This window comes from Trachemys scripta, chromosome 4 (genome assembly GCF_013100865.1).
Source record: "Trachemys scripta elegans isolate TJP31775 chromosome 4, CAS_Tse_1.0, whole genome shotgun sequence".
Taxonomy (NCBI): domain Eukaryota; kingdom Metazoa; phylum Chordata; order Testudines; family Emydidae; genus Trachemys; species Trachemys scripta.
In genome coordinates this window covers 136,360,720-136,382,111 of record NC_048301.1, presented here as the reverse complement: position 1 = coordinate 136,382,111, position 21,392 = coordinate 136,360,720, and the positions used below count along the sequence as shown (strand labels likewise).

The 21,392-nt window shown below is 45.0% G+C and overlaps 1 protein-coding gene across 7 annotated transcripts in view; it reads left to right on the top strand.

Moving 5' to 3' along the window:
• Positions 1-21,392, top strand: part of LZTR1 (leucine zipper like transcription regulator 1) — a 263,713-nt gene that overhangs the window by 114,959 nt on the left and 127,362 nt on the right. For all 7 annotated transcript variants that reach the window (XR_004645414.1, XM_034767752.1, XM_034767754.1 and 4 more), the window contains exon 10: positions 10,173-10,325. Coding sequence is in view for 6 of the 7 variants with exons in the window: in XM_034767752.1 (XP_034623643.1) it covers positions 10,173-10,325 (153 nt within the window). In the remaining variant the exon portion in view is untranslated. The remainder of the gene's footprint in view (positions 1-10,172; positions 10,326-21,392) is intronic.

The following is a 21,392-nucleotide window of genomic DNA, read 5'->3' as shown; positions in this document are numbered from 1 at the left end:
GACATACTTAGATCTACTTACCGCAGTGTCTTCACTACGGTGAGTCGACTGCTGCCGCTCCCCCGTCGACTCTGCCTGTGCCTCTCGCCGAACTGGAATACAGGAGTCGACGGGAGAGCGCTCGGGGATCGATTTATCGTGTCTAGACTGGATGCGATAAATCGATCCCCGCTGGATCGATCGCTGCCCGCCGATCCGACCAGTAGTGAAGACATACCCTTAGATACTCCTATGTCTAAGATAACCTTGTATTGCACAATTTAAAGGAATTGGGTCTGACATGACATTTTTTAACTGAGGCTTCGGTGACCCTTGATCATTTTGTGCTCAGAATACTGAAAATAGCAGTGATCTCCCAGCATGTTACTTTTCATTTATTCCCTGGGTTTGGAACGGTGTCATTATACGTATTAGTTCCTCTTTCTTTATATGTTTTGCCTTGAATTGTGTGTGATGTTTCAGTTGGTGCAATAGCAGTTCTGTAGCATTTTTATTAGCTGATCTGTGAAGTAGAAAGGGTTTAGTGTTAGCGTGCAATATAGAGAACTGCAAAATTTGATTTAATATTTTTTTTAAGTGGAGATTCCTACATCAATTTTTATTTAGAGTAGTATAATCAGTATTACTGTTACTAATACTTACTGGTTTTACTAACAAGATGGTCATATCTTTGTAGACAATGAGCCAAAACATATTGTGGTAGGTATATAACGAGGCATTTGATAACTAAACTTTGTTGTAAAAATATTAGCATAGAGCACTATTGATACATTGTCTAGCATCTTATGTACACACTCATACAGTCCTCACCTTGAACAAATCTGTCACGTAAGACACCAGTTCTCAAATTTCACTTAAGTTATTGCCAGTGTTCATAGATTCTGAGGCCAGAAATGACCACAGTGATTATCCAGTCTGACTTTCTGCATAGGGTTACCAGATAGCAACTGAAAAAACGGGACATAGGGTGGGGGTAATAGGCACCTATATAAGAAAAAGTCTTAAAAAACGGGACTGTCCCTCTAAAAACGGGAAATCTGGTCACCCTACTTCTGCATAACACAGATCATAGAACTTCCTGAAATAATTCCTGTTTGAACCGATTCCTGATTCATGACACCTAAAATGTAATACAACAGTATTCCCAAGCTGCTTAAAGCTAAGACCCTGTTCAGGAAAACAAAACTCATTGTGCTTCCCTCCAACTGCATCCTGTGATATTAAAGGCCTACTTATATTTTAGATCTCAAAATATACTTCTCTCCTTTTTTACAAGATTTGATGAGCGCTGAAATAGTTAATAATATTGATGTTTGAAATTAAATGAATGGGTGGTGCATACCTCAGAGCTATTTTTTCAGGCTCTGCAAACTCAGGCAGACGCCTATGTATTGGTTACACTTGGATTACATTTTGAAGGTTTCTTCTGCAACAATAGCAGTTACAGACTAACTTTTTAAAAATGAAAACTGAAACTCTGGAGACTAGTTGACATTGGTCTGGCATGACAATTTGGCCTACAACATTTTGCCTGCTTGGGAATTAAGCATGAGAAGTAGGTGAAGCTACAGTGAAACCCTGCTATACCGCGATGTTTGTGGTCCAAAAAATTACGTCGCGCTAAATGCGGGGTCGCAGTATAGCGGGGTTTCAAGCCTGTCAGTGATCCCCAAGGCGGTGCATTGATGTGTGCCGCGTAGTGCCCCTAGTGCCTAGTGCCCAGCAGGGGAGAGAAGCTGCGGTCCCGCACCTGCTGGGGACAGCGAGCATCGGCGCCCGCAACCCCGTTGTTCTCTGTCCCCGGAAGGCATGGGGCCACAGCTTCTCTCCGGCTTCAAGAGGAGCTGTGGCCCTGCGCCTGCCGGGGACAGAGAGTTCCAGGGCTGCGGGGGCCGGTGCTCTCTGTCCTGGGCAGGTGTGGGGCCGCAGCTCCTCTCCAGCTTGCAGAGAAGTCGCAGCCCCGCGCCTGCCGGGGACAGAGAGCTCCAGGGCTGCGGGCTCCTCCCCGCCCACGGTTCCACCCCTTTCTGCTCCTTCCCTGGGGTGCCACTCAGGGTCCCCACATTCCAACCCCCCCACTGCAGCTCCTCAACCCGTTTGCTACCTTATGTCTTCCCCACCCCCCACTGCGGCCCCAAGACCGGAGATGCCCTGTGCCCCCATCACAGCCTGAGGCCGCAGTGGGAAGTGACTGCTCCCCCAACCCCCCAAGCTGTGAGGCTGCCTCCCGAGGCCGCTGTGTGGGGGCGGGTCCCAGTGCTTGGGCTTCCCCTGCCCCCCCCCCCGCGCTTCTGCCGGGGATGGGTTGGAGCGCTGGGGGCTTCCCCTGCCCCCTCCCCACCTTCTGCTGGGGACACCATCAGGGAGGTGCGAGGGGCTCCCAGTTGACCACTGCCCCGGGGTGCTTCGGCAGCGCTCTGGCCCTTTTTTTTTTTTTTTTTTTTGGTGCTTCGGCGGCGCTCTAGCGGTTTTTTTCTTTTTTGCGATGTGATTAAATAGACCAAAACTGGTGTAGTGGTATAGGCCTAATCAGTAAAGAAAATAATGAGGGGGTGGACTATGCCGTGTACCTTCCCCTCCTTCTTTAAAAAAAAAAAAAAATGACTTTTAAAAAAAAGCATCATGACATCTCAGCTCAACTTGTCTCAGCCCAGCTCATCTCATCTTCCCTGAACCTGAGAAAGAAAGAGTAGAGAAGACTGAAGGACTTTCTTACCTAATTGTCAGGGGCTTCAATCAGAGGCACATAAGACCCTATTCTGTCTCCTTTCACTTTTTGTATGTTATTTTCTGCCCAATTATATTTCCTTCCATGGGCAGCACGTGAGGCCCCCTTTGGGGAGGGTAGCTACGCGGCCCCGCCCTTGCAGCCAAGACCCCACCCCACCCCCTGTCTGCTGGAGCCCTGAATGCCCGTCTCCCTCCACGACCCCCACAGCCAGAAAACCCCCAGCTGAACCACCTTGGGCCCCCAGACGGCACCAGTGCCAGGCCACTGGCTGCCCCCAGTGCCAAGCCGCTGGCTGGCCTCAGCATCAGCCCCCAGCACTGGCCTGGCCTCAGTCCCATCAGTTCCCAGCGCCGGACCCCAGCGCCGGGTCGCCCCCAGTGCCAGGCCACCAGCTGACCTCAGTGTCTGCCCCAGCGCTGGGCTGCCAGCCAGACTCAGTGCTGGATCTCCCCCAATGCCAGCACCCAGTGCCAGCCTGCTGACCTCCGTCCGGCAGCAGAGCTGAGCTGGCACCAGCATGGGGGAGAGGACAGAGCATGGGCGTGGCCAGGGCTTGGTTTAATGGAGATATCCCATCTCCTAGAATTGGAAGGGACCTTGAAAGGTCATTGAGTCCAGCCCCCTGCCTTCACTAGCAGGACCAAGTACTGATTTTTGCCCCAGATCCCCAAGTGGCCCCCTCAAGGATTGAACTCAGAACCCTGGGTTTAGCAGGCCAATGCTCAAACCACTGAGCTATCCCTACCCCCGGGATCAGGGTTCACGGTTGGTTGTCCATCACTGACCATTTTAAAATCAAGGTTGGAGGGTTGTCTTAAAGATATTCTCTAGTTCAAACAGGAATTCCTGTGACTTGTGTTGAATAGGAGGTCAGACTACGTGATCAAAATGATTGTTGTCAGTTGTTGGCTGCATGTTTCTTCTTGATGTGTGCTGTGCCAGCTCTGCGCAGATAGCTGACGCAGCAGACCTTGATTGAATTGCCCAAGAAGACCACAGACTCGTTTCAGTACCGAAGGTACTTGGCCAGGTTTATTGTTGATGAAGCACGGTCCTAGTATCCCGTAGACTTTACAGGACCACTAACACGTATACCAGCCCAGTGAACGGCGGGACTTTCCATTCCCCCCTTGGCCAGACAAAGACAGCCCCTCTGAGTCCCCTCTTTATGCATTGATACAAACAAGATAGGTATTGCCCTTCTGACGTGGTTACCACCCTTTACAATGTATATGCTGGTGCGATCAAAACATCTCTATCCATCACGCTGTCATCCTGACCTTATCTTTAAGAGGGACCAGTGTGTCCCTGTACCATCTTCAAGGAGTATGCTTACACCGTATCTTGGTGTTGGGGTATTCTGGCACTAACATTCTGGAATGTGTTTACATGACTACTTTTAGTGCCTATGAGTACTTGTGTTTTTGCAATACCAGTCCTGTTTCTGCCAGGGTCTGTGAACTTGTAAGTAGGCATATGCTGTAGCAGGGCCTGACTTTTGATCATATCTTGACTCTTGCTAACTTTGCTTTGCCTCAGCAGGGCTTGATTTTAATTCAGGCCTTAGGCCTTACACCAGGCCCCTGATAGCCGGCCTCATGTCTCAGGCTCTCTCTTTCCACTGCAGTGATCACTTACAGTGCATTTTCAGAGATTATAAAGCCGCAACTCCAATGGGTGGGGAATTGGCCACCTCGTTTTAAATTCTACTTTTGGGTAGCAAAAATATTGTACTTTTAAGTTGTGTTATTAATATTTTTCCTGAATTTGTTCTTGCAACTGCTTTAATGAAGAATGTTAAGAGAGCGACTGTTCCTAATGCATCTTTTTAAAATTACTCATCAGTAGATAATATCAAAATTGATTAAGATCTTTGCAATGATAACAGTTAATACTTGGCCTTTTTTTAAAGCATTCACCTGACGCGTTTCCACCCCTCCATACAGTATATTCCATTGAATTATGTCAAACAGAAATTAAAACTTCCAGAGATGTCATTAGGGCCCTTGTTTGATGAGTTATTGATGTCTCATATTTTCCTTGGGAACATTTTCAAATCTTTGCATTTTCTCCAGAAACTTCTGGGAATTAAATTTCATTTTTCCCAATGAGTACAGCATAGTGACTGGGTTTTTAGTGGCCTTAGTAAGTTTGAGATCTTCTGCAGATCTCTTCTTGCACTTTACACTGGGATAGTGGTATAAAGGATGCAGAAACATCCCCTGAGGAATACCCTTGGGGCAAGGGAAGTGTTCCTGAGTGTAAGGGCTACTCTGATTTCTGCTGGGGGCCAGACATAGCTCTGTGTTCTTGTGCAGATGCAATATTATACATTCTGATTACAGGATTGCATACTATTTCTCAAATACAATATATTGCACAGTTTTTAAGAAAGTTAGATACATGTTTGTTGTCTGTTAGTACTAAGCATTGGTGTGCCAGACAAAGCTGATCAGAGTCTCTTATGTTGAACTCAGGTCAGTGTAGAAGAGTGTCAGTGGGGCACCAGGAGCCAGTTACATCTCTCAGATTCGGTGGGCCAATCATTGATGGCCAGCATAATGCAGAACATTTAGTGGCTGCTTTTGCCACACTTTATTGTCCCCAAGAAACTGCCAGCTGAGAATTGATGGAGCACATATGCACTCCACCACTGCCTCTGACATGCTTTCTTCTTCTCCCATCACTAGGATGAGCAGTTGTCATGAGAGTTGGGTATGTTGGCATTGTCAGCAAGGGAATTCTCAGATGGCCAGATTACAGCTTCAAAGGATCTGGTTCAGGGCTACCATCTGTAGAAGTAATTTATAGGAAAGAATGCAGTATGCCATTCTTATTCTTACTTAATGTAAGATCTATATTGAATGAGGCAAGAGAATGCAGGAACACTAACTCTATTCTGCCATTGGCTGGTTCCTTTGAGGTGCAGGATTTTTCCCTTCCTGTCCTTAACTCTTATGGTCGGATACTGTGTGTAGTAGCTACAGTCCACCCGAGGGCAGTTTCATTGCTAAATGAAATAATTTCAGTATCTAGTGGAGAAAGTAAATAAGGAAGTGTTATTTACTCCTTATAACACACGGACTAGGGGTCACCAAATGAAATTAATAGGCAGCAGGTTTAAAACAAACAAAAGGAAGTATTTTTTCACACAAATGCACAGTCAACCTGTGGTACTCCTTGCCAGAGGGTGTTGTGAAGGCCAAGTTAAAGAAAGAGCTAGTTAAAGAAAGGGCTAAAAAAAGAGCTAGTTAAGTTCATGGAGGATAGGTCCATCAATGGCTATTAGCCAGGATGGGCAGGGATGGTGTCCCTAGCCTCTGTTTGCCAGAAGCTGGGAATGAACAACAAGGGATGGATCACTTGATGATTATCTGTTCTGTTCATTCCATCTGGGGCACCTGGCATTGGCCATTGTCCAAAGACAGAATGCTGGGCTAGATGGACCTTTGGTCTGACCAAGTATGTCCGTCCTTATGTTCTTATATGTATAATATAAAAATATTGAAACCAACATAACAGCCAGGCAAAGCATGAGATAATAGTCTAACTAATACCAGTTCTTCATAGAAAATATAATCTCACTCTAAAAGGTTGCTGAAAAGGAGAAATGAGAAGACAGTCAAATAGTCCTATACTTCTGGAATCAGAGCTTTTGCAAGAAGTGCAAAGGAGTTGCAATCTGGCCATTGCTGGGGCCAGCTGATAGTTGGCCTGGGGTGAGGGAGGGTGATGCGCATCTGGCAGAAAGCTGGCATAATCAGCTGCTACATCAACTACCCCACCATGTACCATGGCATAAGATGTGGTTTAGGGGCACATCGGGTGGAAGACTGATGCTCTTCACCAGTTTTCAACTACAGAATGGTCTCTTGGGGGAACATAGAATATCAGGGTTGGAAGGGGCCTCAGGAGGTCATCTAGTCCAACCCCCTGCTCAAAACAGGACCAGTCCCCAACTAAATCATCCCAGCCAGGGCTTCCTCAAGCCTGACCTTAAAAACCTCTAAGGAAGGAGATTCCACCACCTCCCTAGGTAACCCATTCCAGTGCTTCATCACCCTCCTAGTGAAAAAGTTTTTCCTAATATCCAACCTAAATCTCCGCCACTGCAACTTGAGACCATTACTCCTTGTTCTGTCATCTGGTACCACTGAGAACAGTCTAGATCCATCCTCTTTGGAACCCCCTTTCAGGGAGGTGAAAGCAGCTATCAAATCCCCCCCTCATTCTTCTCTTCTGCAGACTAAACAATCCCAGTTCACTCAGCCTCTCCTCATAAGTCATGTGCTCCAGCCCCGCTGGACTCTTTCCATTTTTTCCACATCCTTCTTGTAGTGTGGGGCCCAAAACTGGACACAGTACTCCAGATGAGGCCTCACCAATGCCGAATAGAGGAGAATGATCACGTCCCTCAATCTGCTGGCAATGCCCCTACTTATACAGCCCAAAATGGCGTTAGCCTTCTTGGCAACAAGGGCACACTGTTGACTCATATCCAACTTCTCGTCCACTGTGACCCCTAGGTCCTTTTCTGCAGAACTGCTGCCTAGCCACTTGGTCCCTAGTCTATACCAGTGCATGGGATTCTTCCGTCCTAAGTGCAGGACTCTGCACTTGTCTTTGTTGAACCTCATCAGATTTCTTTTGACCCAATCCTCTAATTTGTCTAGGTCCCTCTGTATCCTATCCCTACCTTCCAGTGTATCTACCACTCCTCCCAGTTTAGTGTCATCTGCAAACATAGCCAGCTTGACTAAAGTTAGAACAGTTCCACCTGCTCCAACCCACCGTGTATATCAGGAATCATAGAATATTAGGGTTGGAAGAGACCACAGGAAGTCATCTAGTCCAATCCCCTGCTCAAAGCAGGACACTACCACTACCAACTCCTTGATGGCCTGCTCCCACTCTCAAAAACACTAAGCAGATCATGGTGCAGGGGAGAATTTGGCCCAAACAATCAAAATGTCTGACAAATATCACCTTCCTACCCACTCTGTTTATTCTCCAGGTTACTGCTGCATACTTTAAATGAAGCCCTCAGTTTGGTCATGCAGAACAATGGGCAGAGGATGTAAGGCAACATAATCTAAGGCTCCGATCCACAGAGGTACTTAGGAGTTACAACACCTAACCCCTAGGCTGGCTAGTGCAGTGGTTCTCAAATATATTTGATAGGGCCTCCCTTCTTTGTGTCTGTAGTTGTTTACATGCTTCCCCGCCCCCCCCCCCAAATGCCCCTGTACATATACTGCCACCCTGCTCTGAAGGCAGAGCAGAGAGCAGTGGATGATGGCTGGGTGCCCAGCTCTGAAGGCAGCACTGCACCAGCAGCAGCTCAGAAGTAAGGGTGGCAATGTGAAAAGTGATATTTGTCAATATCAGCAGACAATAGCAAACATAGCACCCCGTTGCCAGCTTTACTTCTGCACTGCTGCTGCCACCAAGGGGCTGATAGCTGGAGTCCCACTGCCTCCGGCTGAGAGATTGGGGATGAGGGAAGGGGACCCCAAGCCCGGGTGGCAGGGCTCCAGCTGCTCCTTTATCCCTACCTCCCAGGTGTTCACAGCCCTTCTACACAAGCCCCAGGCACCCAGGGCTGACAGCCAGAGCTCTTCAACAACAACAACAAAAGCACACAGCTCGCACCTCCCTTGACACATGCCTGTGCCTCCCTGGAGGCCTGTCCCGTAGTTTGAGAATTGCTGCTCTAGTGGAGTCCTCAGTCTCGAGTTAAGTTCCCAAGTTCCCCAAACAACGGACAGGGAGAGTTATGCGCCTAAGGTAGGGAGCCTCAGAAGCCAGCATCCTGGGCAGGGAGCAGCCTAAGCCACCCAGGAGTGAAATGCAGAGGAGAAGGGCAGGACTTAGGCCCAGAGCCTCAAGGGTTTTTAGGCCCCATACTGATAGGTCAGAGGTAGGCACTTTAGGCCAACTCCTCAGAGGTGTTTAGGTGCTTACCTCTCATTGATTTCAATGGGAGTTAGGCATCTAAATATCTTTGAGGATCTGGGCCATCCCTCCACTGTGAGCCCTCTCCTAAAGTTAGTCACCTAAGCAAATCAGCTGCTATGGTAGCCCATGTCCTGAAGTCCAAAACCCAGCTCTCCCTTTCAGGGGCAGGAGAAGAGAGAAGGAGCATACACAGGTGTACCCTGACTACCCAATAGCCTGCTTAGTAGGGCACATGGGATGTGAGAGGCCAAAGTTCAAATCCCTGCTCTGTCTTGTATGCATCAGGGGGTTAAACCCACATAGCTGGTGAGTGCCATAACCACCAGGCTATTGGGTAGGCTTGGGAGGTTACTCTCAATCATTCCTATTGATGCTGTTCCACTTTTATAGAGTAGGGAGGTGAACCTGGCTCACTGACATGCTTTGTGAGTGCCCTACTCATTAGGCTGTGTTGTTGTTATTGCATTACTGTAGCACCTGAGGAGCCCTGGTCATGGACCAGGACATCATTGGGCCAGGCACTGTATCAACAACACAAAGAAGGCTCCTGCCCCAGGAACAGTCTTTCTTTCAGTGTCCCAATGCATATTTAATTATGTACAGAAAGTGTAGCAGCTGCAACTGGAGAGAATGAGAGACACCTGTCTCAGAATATCCAGCAGCATGGTGGTTAGGCACTGATGTGGGCGACCTGCTCCAAATTGCTGCTCCAAATGAGGCAAAGAGATATTCGAACGTGGGTCTCCGAGATCCTGCATGAGCTCCCTAACCAGCAGGGAAGACACACAAACACATCTGTAGAAAAATTCTTGACTTGTTCACACCTAGTTGTCCTTTTCTTAGGTCGTTAGTGTGTTCAGAGCACACCAATGGGAATGGGCTCCACTGGGGAGATAGACACTCCCCTGCCTAGTTTGGGAATCCTACTTTGGGGCCCCTAGGGCTCCAGCTGGAGCTTTGTCAGTGCTTGCATTTCAAAGCTCTATTCATTTACATATCTTCCTCACCAGTCTTTAAAGTTGGGCCATAGGTCAAGTCAGTCTGTGAGTTAATTAACTCTCTGGCCCTGTCATTTTTCAATGAGCTATTATATTACACTCATAACGTCACATAGACACCTTGGTGTTTGGAGGCAACTGTACGGTGTTTTGAGAATGTCACAGTGATGCCTAAATTGTGCCTAAAGATGCAGAAAGGAGCATAAATACCTTTGTGGATCTGGCGTTAAATGTTTGAAATTCTAATCATGAGGTAGCTCTATCATCGCAGAGAGCAAATGAAGAATAAATATTATTTGTTGATAAAAAGCTAATAGGCCTGGAATAGGACTATATTGTTGTCAATAGGCTGATTTTAAAAGTTTTGTATGTATGAGCCTGACGTTTCAGACCCTCAGCCATAGAAGGACTCCTGGTCTTCGTCCACCTTTTCATGCATCCCATCTATACTTTTACACATTGTTATTTTTAAATCTTGTAACCAGGTGGCCCATCCAGAAGTTTCTGAGAGGGTAGCTGCCCCAGAAGAAGCTCCTTCCTTCTCCTCAGAAGAACGTGGTTTAAAAAAATCTCGAGATGTATTTGGTTTAGATTTCGGCATAACAACAGTTAAACAACAGCCCACAGCAGACTCTGAGGTAACTACAGTGCACGTGAAAAACAAAATACTGCAAACTAAATTCTACTCCAGTAGAGAGAGAACTAGGCCTTTCCATTTTCTCTTTTCAGCTTTTTCCTTCTTTCCTTGAAAACTAACTTGATCCATTTTGCTTCTCAGTTCTAAACAATGAATTTAGAAGCTTAAATGGCTTTTCTCTGCACATGTTTTAAATCACTGTAGTGAAACCATTGCAGACTCCTACATGGATGCTCTCAATTGAATTTAACCCTGATTTATATTGGTTCACTTTAAATACTTAAAGCATTAACTTCAGCTAAATGATGTAAACTAGGTTTAAATCAAATAAACCCTGATTTATATTGGTTCACTTTAAATACTTAAGGCATTAACTTCAGCTAAATGATGTAAACTAGGTTTAAATCAAATTAAGTACCTCCACCTGGAGATTTGAACAGGTTTAACTACATTGATTTTAACACGCATGGATGCTCTACCTTTCAACCCATCGAATTCAAATGTGGGGATTGTTGTATTAATTTAGATGGACTAAATGGGCTAAAAGTGTTAACATAATCCAGTTACTGTGTAACATTAAATAGTGTTAAACAAGGTCTGGGGTTTGGCATATAGAGACTTCACCTGCTCAGTCCCATGGCAAACATACTATTAAACCTTTTAACCTTTTATTAAAGTTACAGAAAAGAAGGAAAAACAGTTAAAGTCTTTGAACTGTAAAGTATTAAGTAAGGCTTTTATTTTAACAACATCTGCTGTTCCCTTTCCCTTTAGCTGGAGACTGTTTTAGAAGAAATCCTCCCCCCACCCCACCCACTGCCCCATTTGACAGTCTCAAAGATGGTAATTGTCATCGCAGGAGGTGTTTGGGATTCAACTGGAGCCAGTAGGGGTAGTGATGTCATCTAGGTCCCCCTCTCTCTGGCCTCTTCTGGTCAGGACACCTCTCAGGATCAGGAAGGTGAAGACCCAAGGTCCCAGGAAACAATGGGGGTGGCAGCCATGATGGTGAACCTTGCTCCAGTAGCCTCTGTCTGTCCTTCCTTTTTGTTCTTTCATACTTTCTTCACAACACCTTTTTTTAAGGACCCATGAAGGGAGTGAAATACACCCCCCTCCCCCGATTATTTTGTCCACCAATTACCTCATATATCTTACATACCAATTTTGGCTCATTAACTTCTAGCTCTATGTCCTTTTATTTTTATAAGCATAATTTTAAAACAGTCTTTGAATCTTATTAATTTGGCTTCTTTGTTTAGACCAATTTAGTTATTTTGTTTCTTTTTTGTACTTTTTTCCATCAACATTTGTTGTTATAGTTTATTATAACATCTTTTGAATGTTTACATTCTTTTTATAGTTGTCACAACATGACTGTAATCTCAACTGCGTGGATGGCTCATGGAGAGAGAGGCTATATTGAATGTAGGCAGAACCCAAATCTGTTCAGGGCTTTATACATCAAATCAGTACCTTGATCAGCACCATGGAGAGAATTGGTAACTAGTATAGTCTAGACAGCACATGTGAAGTTTGTTCTGTTCACAAGAAGCACCCAAAAGTAAAAGCATTGTTGCATTCTACAGTAGCTGAATTATGCAGATGTTCAGGGTAGCCACAGCAGGGGATAGCTATAATCCATCCTGGAGATAAAAAGGCAAAGATGACTGTGGAAGTCTGCATCTGAGAGCAAAAGTCACAACCAAGAGCTAAAGGAACTCCAGATTGTAAATCTGATTGACATTAAGCAGGCAAATAACTTCAACAGATGGAGCAAGGATTACAGCAGCTATCTCCTCTAGAGGGTTCTCCTGAACTACCAAGATCAATGTGCTGTACCTGGATGGAACTTCAGTCACTGTTTCATCCATATCCCTATCTCGGTCAGGCTCAGGCACTAAGTGAGGAAGATCACACTGATTAGATTGGGTGAAAATGAGACCTAGAGCTGACAGGTGCCACCATGCTGATGGTGCTGCAACTTCACATATCAGCCCTCTGTGCACTTTGAATGAGAGGAGTGACAATAGAGCCTTGCAATATCCCACACAGGAGGGCCATTGAGGTGGATGAACAGTCAAGAAAACTACCCTCTGGGATTTTCCTAGAGGAAAGATGGAGTCATTCAAATGGGCTTCCATCCATCATGGTCAGATCAAGTCAACAACATTCCAAACATTCCATGGCTAATGGTACCAAAGGCTGCTGACAGATCTGATAGGAGATCATCTGCCAACAAGGCGAATGTGTTTTCTGTGCCATTGCACACAAAATATTATGCTAATAGGATTTTACTGAGCTGCAAAATCAAAACTCAAAAGTTTGGAGATGCCAGAATTAATGTTGCCCATATTTGTGCATATGCATTATGATACAGTCTTTAATTATGTGATGAAATAATATTTTTTCCACAGTATATGAAACAGAGCATGCATAATTAAATATTTTATCATAATACATACACACAAGAGGACAGCAATCTTAAATCTGGCATTTCTTAACTTTGCAACCTAAAATAACTTTATTTTAATATCGTTTTTGTATTTAATTGCTTGGGGTTTTTTTTCAGAAGAATTCTACTATGTGTAACTGACACCCCAGCCTCAATTATACACAGACTAAAGGGTTTGAATGCTAAACCACTGCACTGCAGTTCAGAGCACTTAAGCTAAAGCAGAGGTCCCCAAACTGTGGGGTGCACCCAGCCCCACCCTGCCCCCAGTTCTCAGCTCCACACCTGGCCTTGGCCCCTATCTTGGCGCTGCAGCTTCACTCTTGGTCCTGTCCCAGCCCCCAGCCTCAGCCCCTGGCCATGACTCTGGCCCTAGCCCTGCTCCCGTCCCCAGAGCCACTCCTAGCTTTGGCCCCCATGCCACTGTCCGCATTCCCCTGCAGCTTGCCTTGCTTCTGGCCCTGGGGAGGGGGCAGGGGGCATGGACAGTGATAAGGGGGAGCACGACCCTCAAAAGTTTGGGAACCACTAAGCATAAGGTATAATTACATTATCTGGTCAAAGGAGAGTGGAGACAGCTGTTACCTTTTGAGACCAACCACTACAGGAGGACATATATCACACTAAGTAGTGGGTTCCCTATACAGGAGTAGCCCCATTTTACAGGCAGCAAATGTATCTTTTAGACCAGGTCTGCACTACAAACTTTTGCTGGCTTAGCTATGTTGGTCAGGATGTGTAGATTTGTGATCTTGGCCTAACAGAGCTGCACTTTTAAAAGCCCATATTGTAGACACAGTTATACCAGTGAAACTGCACTGTTGCCTCTTCAGGGAGTGGGCTGGAATAAGCTATACTGCAGTAAGCACAGTTTTGCTGGTATAAGCTGTTTTCATGTAGCAGCGCTTTGCCAATATAATATACCAGCATAGCTACACCAGCAAAGTGCTCCTAGTTAGACCTGGATTTAAAGTTTTGTGCTTGTCACACTGTCTGGAGTGGCTTATGAGAAGAGTGAGGTGGGATTTGATAGCAGCCTTCAACTACCTGAAGGGGGGTGCCAAAGAGGATGGAGCTAGGTTCTTCTCAGTGGTGGCAGATGACAGAACAAGGAGCAATGCTCTCAAGTTGCAGTGGGGGAGGTCTAGGTTGGATATTAGGAAAAACTATTTTACTAGGAGGGTGGTGAAACACTGGAATGGGTTCCCCAGGGAGGTGGTGATATCTCCATCCTTAGAGATTTTTAAGGCCCGGCTTGACAAAGCCCTGGCTTGGATGATTTTGTTGGGGTTGGTTTAGATGATCTCCTGAGGTCTCTTCCAACGCTAATCTTCTATGATTCTATGTGAGTGCCTACCTCAGGGCAGACTGTCAAAAACAGGGCAGATACCCGAAACTGGTGGTGTGTTCTATAATTAGATTTCACCAAGCCAGTAACAAATGTGAACTTCTGGATTATTATCATGGATGGTGGGTGGAGCCCCCCTTCAGGCAGGCTAGTCCCCGGCTCTGCCCCTTCCGCCCCTCCCGCCCTTCCTCCGTGGCCGCATGAGCGCTCCCTCCCCCCCCCGTCTGGAAGAGCCCCGGCCAGCCAAAGCCCTGAGCCTCTCCCAAAGCCCTGAGCCTCCTCCAAACCTGCCTGGAGGAGCCCTGGGCCACCCGCACCCACGCCTCCTCTCCCCAGACCCTAAGCTGCCGCGGGGAAAAGCGTCTCACTCTCATCCGAAGAAGCTTTTCATATGCCCCATGCAGGTTCCGGGGCGGCTGTGGAGGCGGTATTTGCTACTCAGCTTCCTGGGTTCATTAGTAATCTCTCTGGAGTCCGCTGTCCGTGATCATTATAACAGTCTTACCATGGAGTCACAGGCAGTCCCCTTAGACTCTCCCAGCTATCTTGCCTCCCAGACAAACTGGACTTAGTGATAACATTTACACCAAAATCACGCCATATGCACATTGCTTACAGTCCCAACAGACCAGTCACTTACCCTCAATCAGTTGGTACCCTAGATCAATTGGTACCCTAGATCTTACACCAAAGACCCCATCTGTGGCCAATCCTGTAATAAACTATCTGTTTTTTTACAGGTTAAAGCAAGCTAACATATACACACAAATGAGTTACCATCTAAATCCTAAGAAGGGCAACAGAGTTGTTTTGATCTGTCAATTCAAAGTGTCTTTCAGGGCAGACTCATGAGGTAACCCTTGGAGAACTCCGTCTTCATTTTGGTTTCTCTGGCCCTGTAAGAGTTCAAACAGCAAATAGATGAAAAATCTTCACATCAACAATTTTTATTTCCTCTTCCAGCATTCAGATGGATGAGACCAGGCCTTTTGCACATACTTCTCCATGGGTAGATAGGGCAGTTAACAAAGCTTTTGTCTTATAATGGCTCACTTAAATTTTGATAGTCCTTCTGGATGGATTGGCGGACGATTCCCAAGCCTGGGTTCACAAGTTCAGAGCAAACATTTTCAAAGTTATAAATCAAAACTTACATATTTTCTTATAGCATGCAATACAGACATAGCAAATGAGATTAATGCATGCAGCAACTTAGAAGCATTTCCTAGAGTCTAAACACGAAATACATTCTTATAAGACTAACACCTGTTTTGATCAAAATTAACATACAGGTGAATGGGTCTGGTCTCCAGTTATGAATTTGTCAGTTCTTAGCTAATGCCTGCAATTTTGGCAAGAGCTGGCACCTGGTTATACTGCTGCTTATCACTGTAGTATCTGAGCCCAATTCTCATGGTAGGACCTGGCAGAGTCTTTCTAAGAGGGGTTGGTGCAGAATGGAGAGCAGAGTTTTATTCCCAGCTTGTGTAAACTATAAAGCCTTTTTCAATAAGAAGGGTTGTGAAAGGCACAAAGTTATTAACATCAGTTAATAGAAGAAGTGAATATAGAACAGATGGTTTCCAGTTCCCAGGGTAGTGCATCATTTCCTGTTCTAAGGGTGGGTGGTAGCAGCAGGAGGATGAAGATCTGTTTGTGGATGTTCTGGGAGTTAGGTGCCCCAGCACCTGTGTTCCTTGTAAGCTGTGCACTTGGGTGGCGGTGCAGGAGAGGTTCAAGTGCCGCCCAGCTGATTAGCAGAGGATGCACACCCGGCAGCATATATTCAGGTGCCCCTCCCACAACATTGCTCCGTCCTGCAGCTACTCCTGGGACCCTCCTTATGTCTGTGCAGAGCGGGGCGGGGGGGGAGGAGGGTGCTGATGTCAGGGTGTCCCCCTCCCCCTGTACCCTGTCTCCGCAGAGCAGGGCAGAGGGGACAGCCTGGCTCAGGAGGACTCGGAGATGCTGCAGTCTGAGGTCTGAATGGTGAGTGGCTGAGTGCCTTTCTTAAAGAGAGAGTGCACTGTTTCTGTCCAAGCTGAACAGTTCCCTGCCTTCACTGTGTCTGCCCTGAAAGACAGGGTCTGCCCTGAATACACAGCAAAAGATAGGCTGCCTAAGCAAGCTTCTCTGGCCTTCTTTTCAGAGACTAATAACAGAGTGATTGCCAAAGAAAAGAAATCCCTTTTGTGGTCACAAGTTCATAATAGCCTCAGCTCAGATCTAGCATCAGTCCATGGGGCTTCAGTAGGACAATTCCTTATTGGCTGGGGTTCAGCTTTCTTTTTTTTTTAATTTTCAGACAGAGTTTGCTGGAAAATAATAGTTCAGAGTCCAGTTTGCAGGCAATTTGATGGGTTTATTGGGGCTAAACAAGCAAACATATTTTGAAGCCCTTTAGCCCAGTTGGGCTTATTTTTATATGCTGGTAGAGTTTAACTGTGTTCTGAAGCACTTTACACCAGTTGGACTATTTCTATGCACCAATAGAGGGTTTTTTCCCCTCCCCCAACTACTGTTTTATACGCTGATAGAACCTGCATCTTCTCCTAATCTCTAGCTCTGCACGCCAATGCACTCCCTTCCCCTTTTTGGCAAACTTAATTATACTTGTAGTTCCCCTTCCCTGGTACCACCCCTTCCAATATATGGTCATGTTTTTTTTTCGGGGGTCATAGACTCATAGACTTTAAGGTTAGAAGGGACCATTATGATCATCTAGTCTGACCTCCTGCGCAACGCAGACCACAGAATCTCACCCACCCAATCCTGTAACATACCCCTAATCTATGTCTGATTTATTGAAGTCCTCAAATCATGGTTTAAAGACCTCAAGATGCAGAGAATCCTCCAGCAAGTGACCTGTGCCCCACGCTGCAGAGGAAGGCGAAAAACCTCCAGGGCCTCTGCCAATCTGCCCTGGAGGAAAATTCCTTCCCGACCCCAAATATGACAATCAGTTAAACCCTGAGCATGTGGGCAAGACTCACCAGCCAGCACCCAGGAAAGAATTCTCTGTAGTAACTCAGATCCCACCTCATCTAACATCCCATCACAGACCATTGGGCATATTTACCTGCTAATAATCAAAGAGCAATTAATTGCCAAAATTAGGCTATCCCATCATACCATCCCCTCCATAAACTTATCAAGCTTAGTCTTGAAGCCAGATATGTCTTTTGCCCCCACTACTCCCCTTGGAAGGCTGTTTCAGAACTTCACTCCTCTAATGGTTAGAAACCTTCATCTAATTTCAAGTCTAAACTTCCTAATGTCCAGTTTATATCCATTTGTTCTTGTGTCCACATTGATACTGAGCTTAAATAATTCCCCTCCCTCCCTGATATTTAGTCCTCTGATATATTTATAAAGAGCAGTCATATCTCCCCTCAGCCTTCTTTTGGTTAGGCTAAACAAGCCAAGCTCTTTGAGTCTCCTTTCATAAGACAGGTTTTCCATTCCTCGGATCATCCTAGTAGTCCTTCTCTGTACCTGTTCCAGTTTGAATTCATCCTTCTTAAACATGGGAGACCAGAACTGCACACAGTATTCCAGATGAGGTCTCACGAGTGCCTTGTATAACAGTACTAACACCTCCTTATCTTTACTAGAAATACCTTGCCTGATGCATCCCAAGACCGCATTAGCTTTTTTAATGGCCGTATCACATTGGCAGCTCATAGTCATCCTGTGATCAACCAATACTCTGAGGTCCTTTTCCTCCTCTGTTACTTGCAACTGATGCGTCCCCAATTTATAACCAAAATTCTTGTTATCAATCCCTAAATGCATGATCTTGCACTTTTCACTATTAAATTTCATCCTATTACTATTACTCCAGTTTACAAGGTCATCCAGATCTTCCTGTATGATATCCCGGTCCTTCTCTGTATTAGCAATACCTCCCAGCTTTATGTCATCCGCAAACTTTATTAGCACAGTCCCACTTTTTGTGCCAAGGTCAGTAATAAAAAGATTAAATAAGATTGGTCCCAAAACCGATCTCTGAGGAACTCCACTAGTAATCTCCTTCCAGCCTGACAGTTCACCTTTCAGTACGACCCGTTGTAGTCTCCCCTTTAACCAGTTCCTTATGCACCTTTCAATTTTCATATTGATCCCCATCTTTTCCAATTTAGCTAATAATTCCCCATGTGGCACCGTATCAAATACCTTACTGAAGTCGAGGTAAATTAGATCCACTGCATTTCCTTTGTCTAAAAAATCTGTTACCTTCTCAAAGAAGGAGATCAAGTTGGTTTGGCATGATCTACCTTTTGTAAAACCATGTTGTATTTTGTCCCAATTACCATTGACCTCAATATCCTTAACTATTTTCACCTTCAAATTTTTTCCAAAACCTTGCATACTACAGATGTCAAACTAAGAGGCCTATAGTTACTCGGATCACTTTTTTCCCCCTTTCTTAAAAATTGGACCTATGTTAGCAATTCTCCAGTCGTATGGTACAACCCTTGAGTTTACTGATTCATTAAAAATTCTTGCTAATGGGCTTGCAATTTCATGTGCCAGTTCCTTTAATATTCTTGGATGAAGATTATCTGGGCCCCCCGATTTAGTCCCATTAAGCTGTTCAAGTTTGGCTTCTGCCTGGGATGTGGTAATATCTACCTCCATATCCTCATTGCCATTTGACATCCTACCATTATCCCTAAGCTCCTCATTAGCCTCATTAAATACTGAGGCAAAGTATTTGTTTAGCTATTGGGCCATGCCTAGATTATCCTTAACCTCCACTCCATCCTCAGTGTTTAGCGGTCCCACTTCTTCTTGGGTTTGGGGTTAAGACCACCTCTTTTGTACCTAATGGGAGAGGTAAGGAGCGGGGTTACTTGTGGCCATAGTTACTTTTTTGCAAACTTTGTGTTTTTCTTACACCTTCCAGCCGCTTGGTTACCATAGCAACCCATTGCTTGATTTGGTCCCCTTATCTTCTTTTGTTACTGAAAGGTGAGGCTATTAGCTTGCGGGTGCATGGGGGGGAGAGGGGATGGTGGTAGTGGTGGTGGTGCAGCCTTGTGTTTTTACTTACATTTTTTTGCTTGCTTATTCAGCCTGTTTAAATTAAAAGCAAGGCCAGAAGCAAGATTATTATTGTTTACTCTTTACCCTATTTACATTACATTTTCCTAACACTCCTTCCAACCGTTCCCTAAGGATTGGGGCTTTGTGTGGACCAGAGGTCCTGCCCATTTCCTAGATCAGGAAGAATGCTCTGAGCCTCTTTAATATCAGGCTGTTGATCCACATTCCTTTCTTTGTCCATTTGTCCCAGGAGAATTCAGTTTGAACTAGTATATGCAAACCTCTCCTGAGGGTAGCTTCAAAAAGTTGATAACCAGAAGAATTACATTAGCATCTGTCTCCCCCTAGAGGCATTACATACAATCTCACAGTAACACATAGCACAATTGCATTTTTAATCCGATGTACCCCAAAGGTATTAAACCTAATTCAGTGAAGTTTATCTTAATTCTGTAACAAACAGGGCTATGTCAGCAAGCCGTTTATTTTATCAATATCCCTTATTCCCTTTCGCTTTAACTGCAGAGTCTTTAGAAGGACAAGATGACAATAAATGTTTTTTTTGGGGGGGAAGAGAAAAGTTAATTGAGATGGGCTGGAGGGGTTGTTGTTTTTAAAGTCTGGTCCCATTTTCCTTGAAGACAAAACAAGACAAACACACAAAAGGGGAGAGAAAAGAACAAGAAAGATAGAAAATGCAGCTTCTATCTCTGGGGTTGACTCACATTTACAACCTCAGTGCTGGAGAAACAGAGGTCCAGCACACAGTCTGATTGGACACTCCAAGACCTGGCAACTTGTACCAGCATCAGGCTGTTTAGGGCATTGCTTATCTGCTTCTTTCTGGTCACAGGCTTACAGCAGTGCTGCAGAGTATACAGCCTCATTAGACAGAAGGCAAAAGGACAAGGATAGGGAAGAGAAGAAATAAGGTGGGGAAGGAAAAGGACACACAAGAGGTGGTGTTGAGAAGGTCGCACATCCCAAATAGCGTTCGGGATTTAACTGGAGCTGGTGGAGGTGGTGATATCATCTGGTTCCCAATTTCTGTCCCGGCCTGGTTAGGACATCTCTCAGAAGTAGAATGATGAAGGCCCAACAGTGTCACAGTGGAACCTGAGGTCCCAGGCAATAGTGGGGGTGACAGCCATGATGATGACACTCACACCTTTCCTATCCTCCCATCTCTCAGTCAGCAGTTGTTGTTAGACAGCCCCCCTTTCCTCCCAAAAGTCTCTTTTAAGGACCTCGAAAGGGAGTGATGAGTGGAATAGCCCATCCCCTTATTATTTTGTTTATCATTTAGGCCTAATTTCCAACACACCAATTTTGGTCCATTGATTTTTGGTTCCAAACATCTCTTGTTTACCAGGTATGTTCTTAACTCAGTCCTTGAATTATATCAGGAGGTCTTTTTGTTTGGACTAATTCTGTCTTACTGTCTCTCTTTTGCACCTTTTCCCATTATCATTTGTTGTTATAGGCTACTGTAACATTTTATGAACTTTCATTCAATTCTCTCAATTGAGCACACAATTAAGGTAAATTTGTAGGCCCAGTTATTGAAAGAGGTCCCATTCTTAGCTTGTGTAAATTGGCTGAGGATCTGGGCATTGGCCCCTAATGGATACAAAGCTATTGATTGTTCAAGGTATTAGCCTTGTTACCTCGCAATGCAGGAAGGAATTAAACTAGAGAATTAAGAGAAAACAACTTATAAGTGAGATTGCTACTGCATCAGTCTTTACTTTGAGCAATAAATCTTGCAATACTGGGGAAGTTCTAGAACTGAGGGGTGGGGGAAGCTAATGTGCCTATATTTGAAAAGAGTGAATGTGATGACCTGGGTAACTATATGCTAGTTAGTCTGACTTTGCTCCCAGACAACATAATGAAACGGCTGACACAGGAGTCAGTCAGTAAAGGATGGGAACGTAAATAGTGTCAATCAACAGGGTTTCCTGAAAAACGGGTCTTGTCAAACAAGCTTGGTATCTTTTGATAACATATACAGTTTGATTGATAAAGGTAAGTGTGTGGACTTCTGTACAATGTTTGACTTAATTCCACATGGCATACTGATTGAAAAATAAGAGTACCATGTAAAATTAATATAACATGTTAAATGGATTAAAAACTGGTTTGTAGATAGTTCTCAAAATTGTTAATGGAGAATCCTCATCAGTTCATTGAGGGTGTTTCAAATAGGATCCAAC